Raw genomic sequence first — 5,345 nt, 5'->3', positions numbered from 1 at the left:
CTCCCTGCTCCGCGCTCCCTGCTCTGCGGGAAGCCAGCTTCTCCCTCTCCCACTCCCCCTGCTTGTGTTCCCTCTCTCACTGTGTCTCTCTCTGTCAAATAAATAAATAAAATCTTTAAATAAATAAATAAATAAATAACTTATCATAGTCTAATAAGCTGTGTAATAGTGCTTATTATTGACTGTTTCCAGCACAAAAATGTCAACTCCCTGAGGACGGGACTTGTTTGTTCACTGCTCTATCTCTAGTGCCTAGAACAGTGCTTGGTGTGTGTGCGTGTGGCGCGCACCCGAGGTAGATAGATAGATAGATAGACAGATAGATAGATAGATAGATGCGTTATTGAGATTTTCAGAAAGCTGAAAGGATTGAAGAGAGCAGGTGCCGTCTCCCCCTGCTGAGGTCACTAAGAAACCCATGGGGAAGGGAGTCAGGGAGTCAGGGAGGAGGGGCCTGGTAATACCAGAGGGAGAGAGGACAGTCTGGATGCTATCCTGCTTGAGGAGTCTGATATGAGAGACAGAGGCTAACAGATGTCATGATGTCAAACGAATACATATTTGTTGAATAGAGTGAGTGAATAAATGAACGAAAGGCTGCATGGATGAGTGAATAAATGAAAGAATGAATAAATGTTGTACTGTGAGTTCTCTGGCTGAATCTTCCCTTGTAGAGAAAGGCGGCACGGGGGCTCCTGCACTGTCCCTTGCAGCCACCAGGGGGCGCAGGCAGGCCCGGTCCCCAAGAGCCTGTCCCGGGACCCCGCCCCCCGGGATCCAGGTCCCGGGAGCCCCAGCCGCCCGGCCCCGGCCTGAGACTCCCGGACCGCGCGCACACCTGGACTGGGCACGGCTGCGGGCTTTATGCGGTGCAGCGACCAGTCCCTGAGCTGCCGGCGGGGAAACTGAGGCCCGGGCGACCGGGGCGGAGCTGGCCCCGGGGAGAGCCCGAGCCTCCGCCCCCGGCCGGCCCCGCCCCGGCCCGTAAGAGGCCCCCTAGGCGCCGGGCGAAGCCGCACAGCGCGGCGCTGGGGGCCGGGGCCAGGACCGCGATGGCAGCTCAGCGTCTGGGCAAGCGGGTGCTGAGCAAGCTGCAGTCTCCGTCGCGGGCTCGCGGCCCGGGGGGCAGCCCCCGGGGGCTGCAGAAACGACACGCGCGTGTCACCGTCAAGTACGACCGGCGGGAGCTGCAGCGGCGGCTAGACGTGGAGAAGTGGATCGACGGGCGCTTGGAGGAGCTGTACCGCGGCAGGGTGAGGCAGGGAGGGGTACGGGGGCGAAAGGGGGTAGGGATCTCGGAGCGACAGACCCCGGGCCCGGACACCCTACGCCCTTGGGGGTCTCTGGTTGTTGTGCTGGCCTCGGTCACACAAGAGAGCGCACGCCCCGGGACCAGGCATGCATGGCGCTTGCTGTCTTCTCTCTACGGCTCTCTGCTTGTGGACCCAGAAACACACTTGGGTCTCCAGAGATGGTTGTGCATAGTGGTTGAGCATATGGGGGGTTGGCGAGGAGGCAAAGTTGGGGAGCCAGAGCGGCCATATCTGGAGAGAGGTTGGGGGAGGGGGATGTCTTAAAGCCAAACTTAGATAGGAGACCCAGAGACGCCCAGCAAAGAAAGCAACAGCATTCACAGACGTGCACAGCGACAAGTTAGCGCCCCTGACAGACTCTCAGGGACACAGGCTGTGGTCCCCTACAGATCAGCACCCACAGACACAATAGCACAGGCCACAGCCCAACGCAGACACCCCGCACAGCTACACCCACACAAAAGGACTCCAGTTACAGCCGCTCAGAGACCTGCAATGGAGCAGTGTGCACAGCGATCGAGCTACCCCTCCCCTGGGACCCGGAATGTTTCGAGTAACAGCCATCGGTTGCCTCCTAAAAGCAAAAGCAAGAACCACATGCAAACAGTGACAGGTGCTACAGCCGCTCACAGACGGAAAACGGCAGAAATTACAGCTGCACGCAGACAGAAAACCGCATGCTGTAGGTACACACAGGGCGGGAGCGACAGCCTCCAATGGGACGCACAGGCTACAGACACACATTTCACACCTTCCTCTTGAGTCTCCGCTTGAAGTCACACTGCACCACACACGAAACACAATCCCAGGGACGTGGTGGTTGTGTCGGCGGACAGACAGCATGCACAGCTCGAAGGTGACACAAGGCATGGCCCCTCACGGCCACACAAGGTCCCACTGTTGTCAGGCACACAGGGAAGCTCCTATAGGTAGACAGAGTAACCCGGGGGCCATCCGTAGGTGGCATCCTCTAAGGTCACCCTCCAATGGTGGGCATTACAGTGGCTGTGACACACGACAGTGAGACAAACACAGCTAAACCAGAGCCACACGCCTCACAGTCATGGGACCATAGCCGCCACCCCCCCGCCCCCGTGCAGTCCACGCCCATGACACCCCATACCTCTGCACACTCATGCCGGCCCTGGCCCCTTGGCCTCGGCCTCTGGCTCACACACAGAGCCTCGTGCAGGCGTGTGACCCACCTACAGACTATCCAGGCCTTTGCTGACCCCCCCTTCTCCGCACACAAACCGGCACACAAACCCGGGACCACCTAGCCCTGAGGCCCACAGTGAAGTCAGAAGGGCTTTGGGTGGGGGAGGAAAAAAGTCTGTAGCCTCAGGGATCTCTTGCTTTGACAGCTGGATTCAGTCCCCCCCAGGGCTAGTGAGCCAGCTTGCGTTTGGCTTTTTGCCCCAACAGGCTATCTGAGGAATCCCCCTCTGGGTCGCTCAAAGTTGGGCTCCGCGGCTCATCCCACCCACCCACTCTGGGGGCCGTTGGTGGTCATCTCTCTGGACTGACCAGGGTGCACTCTTGGCCCTGGCGGCTGGCCTCAGCCCTACCCTCCCTTCCGGTCCTCTTAGGCATGGGGCCTCCCCCAGCCCGCTCTGGCCAGCCTGCGCCCCTCCCCCACACCTAGTGCTTAGACTTTTCCTTGAAAGGGCAGAGCCAGCCCCTCTCCTGAATCCCAGAATCTGACATTCCAATACTCGACCAGGCCTGTTCCCCTCTTGGGAACTGGGGACCAGGCCTGTTCCCCTCTTGGGAACTGGGGCCAAGGAGAGAGACCTGTGCCAGCCCCAGGGCTCTCGGGGCTCTGGGGCCGCCCGGCATCTGAGCTGGTACAGGCCCCTGGGCCTCTGTCAACCCATCTGTCACCCCTCCCCCCAACACCCAGATGTCCCGCCTTGGCGGTGCTGTCCCTGACTGCCACATTGTTGCTCCAGAACCTGCCAGCTGGGCCCTGGGGCCGGTGGGGCTTCTCCAGAGGCCTGGACAAAGGCGAGGGAGGGACGGGCACGCGACCCTGACCACCCCTCCCTCCCGCCTTAGGAGGCAGACATGCCTGATGAGGTCAACATTGACGAATTGTTGGAATTAGAGAGCGAAGACGACAGAAGCCGGAAAATCCAGGTAGGTGAGAGGGAGAGCTGCCCTCCCCCACCTAGCACCTTCCTGAAAATCCCAACAATAGTCCACATGTTTACTGAGCACTTACTATGTGCCGGGCACTGTTTCAGTTGCTTTCCACTTAACTCATTTAATCCTCACAAATCCTGTGAAGGGTGTATGGTCTCCATCTTCCAGATGAGGAAAATGATTTAATCACTGGCCCCGGGTCACAGCTCAGAAGGAGCAGAGCTGGTGTCCTTGCTGTTAGGAAACACTGTGTGACCTTCTGGCCCTCTCTGGACTCTAATCCTGGTGCAGAGTTTCTTGACTCACACCCCCCAACCCCACCCCACCCCACCCCACCCCGTTGCTCTATAAGACCCGCGGGCCATGTTCTTCCCTGGCAACCAGATGGGAAGTCCACCCTGGAGCCTGATTTCCTTTTGTCTTGTTGCCTTGGGGCTTTGTTGGGAAAGAGAAGGGGTTGGAGGGGCCGCGGGGATGGTTATTTACTCTTTTCTTTTTTTGTGGGGGCCGGGGGGGGGCGTTTAGGGACTCCTGAAGTCGTGCAGGAACCCCACAGAGGTGAGTGTTCCCTCCCTGCTCTGGGCCCCTGCAACCTGGTGGAGAAGGGGGTCCCTGGGGAGGAGGGAAGATGCTGCCTGGCCCAGGGGCGGCAGAGGGAGCTCTGGGGAGCCCTCTGAGTCTCTCAGCCCTTTCCTCGGCTCCAGTGGTGTCTTTGTCTCCCTCACCCCGCTTGCCTCTCCCCATCTGCCGCTGGGGCCTGTGATCTCCTCCCCACGGAGACACTCCCCATCTGTGTCCGGCTTCTGCTGGTGCCTCTGCCGCCCTCTCCTTTGGGCGGCCAGTCCTGGGGCTCAGCCTCACCCCTCCACTCGGTCCCCTCCAGCTGCTTCTGCCGCCCTGGGATTCCCTTCCCCACCTCTACCCCCCCATCCCTCCAGGCCCTGAGCGGCCCAACCCCTCCCACTTCCTTCCCTGCTTTAAAAGGGAAAAATATGTTTCTCCAGCTCTGGGCTGCCCGAGGGACAAACGTCATTGTGTGTCTGCCCCTGGAGCTAAGGCCTCTGTCCCTGGGGACCTTCCTGTGATCCCTTGGCCTGAGAAATACCTTGATGTCTCTATGGCTGTCTCTTTCTCTGTCCTTTTGTCTCTCCCTGTCTCTCCCTCTGCATCTCTGCGTCTCTGTCTTGGTCCCAGTTTCTGGGTCTCTGTCTCCCTCCCTGTCTGTGGCTCTGTCTCTCCCTGTCTCTCTGTTTCCTTCGCTCTGTCTCTCTCCCGGTCTTTAGCTGTACCCCCCCCCCTCTTTCCCCAGCTCTGCCTTTCGACCCCCCTTCCCAACTACCTACAGGCCCTCTCACTGTCCGGGAGGGGAGGCGGAGCATGTAGGGGCAGCCGCGCCCCTTCCCGTGTTCTCAGGACCCCTGCCCCGTCCTCAGGACTTCGTTCAGGAGCTGCTGGGGAAGCTACGAGGCCTCCACAAGCAGCCCGGCGTCCACCCGCCAAGCCCCTCCGGGGACCGCAGCCTGAGCCCCTTCCAGGACCCAGCCCGGACCGCGCCACCCTGACCTTCTTGCCTCCGTGGCCCCCTCTCTTCTCCCCTACCCTCCACACCGTCCTGGCTTGTTTGTGAGTTGTATGTAATGGTTCTGTAACAATATGGTGTGCCTGTTTTTCCTCTCCCTGATTACCGTGGGTTTCCCTGAGCTCCCCCCACACACCTCCGTCTGTCCTGCTGCATCTCCCCCGGTCCTGGCACCCGCAGCCCGCCCGACAGATGGAGAATCGTTCGCCAGCCAGAGAGCATGAGAACAGGCCCTGCTGACCTTGCCCCCCTCCCCTTCTGGAACTCGGCTTGTCCTCACTTCCCCCGCAGCCTTGGCCCAGTGCAAG

At 60.0% G+C, this 5,345-nt stretch overlaps 1 protein-coding gene across 2 annotated transcripts; it reads left to right on the top strand.

Annotated features, from left to right (window-relative positions):
* Window positions 1-932: 932 nt before the first annotated feature.
* PPP1R14A (protein phosphatase 1 regulatory inhibitor subunit 14A) lies at window positions 933-5,110 on the top strand. 2 transcript variants are annotated; one of them, XM_028090676.2, is made up of 4 exons: window positions 933-1,253; window positions 3,372-3,452; window positions 3,984-4,016; window positions 4,892-5,110. In XM_028090676.2, exons 1-4 carry the CDS (start codon window positions 1,053-1,055, stop codon window positions 5,018-5,020), a joined length of 444 nt encoding a protein of 147 aa, XP_027946477.1. In that variant the 5' UTR covers window positions 933-1,052; the 3' UTR covers window positions 5,021-5,110. The 2 variants fall into 2 exon arrangements, with proteins under 2 accessions (XP_027946477.1, XP_027946478.1); XM_028090677.2 differs by lacking the exon at window positions 3,984-4,016.
* The last annotated feature ends 235 nt before the right edge of the window (window positions 5,111-5,345 follow it).

The sequence above is a fragment of the Eumetopias jubatus genome, unplaced genomic scaffold (assembly GCF_037043125.1).
Source record: "Eumetopias jubatus isolate StellerSeaLion01/CBP00866 unplaced genomic scaffold, mEumJub1_p1.0 scaffold_10, whole genome shotgun sequence".
NCBI lineage: Eukaryota > Metazoa > Chordata > Mammalia > Carnivora > Otariidae > Eumetopias > Eumetopias jubatus.
Note: the sequence above shows the minus strand (reverse complement) of the source record. Positions and strands in the feature narration are given on the sequence as shown.

Excerpts from the sequence above, each read along its gene's own strand:
- PPP1R14A (XM_028090676.2), top strand. The coding sequence starts at position 1,053 with ATGGCAGCTCAGCGTCTGGGCAAGCGGGTGCTGAGCAAGCTGCAGTCT. Across the intron at positions 1,254-3,371 it reads AGGAGCTGTACCGCGGCAGG|GAGGCAGACATGCCTGATGA; the intron begins GTGAGGCAGGGA and ends CTCCCGCCTTAG. Across the intron at positions 4,017-4,891 it reads CGTGCAGGAACCCCACAGAG|GACTTCGTTCAGGAGCTGCT; the intron begins GTGAGTGTTCCC and ends CCCCGTCCTCAG.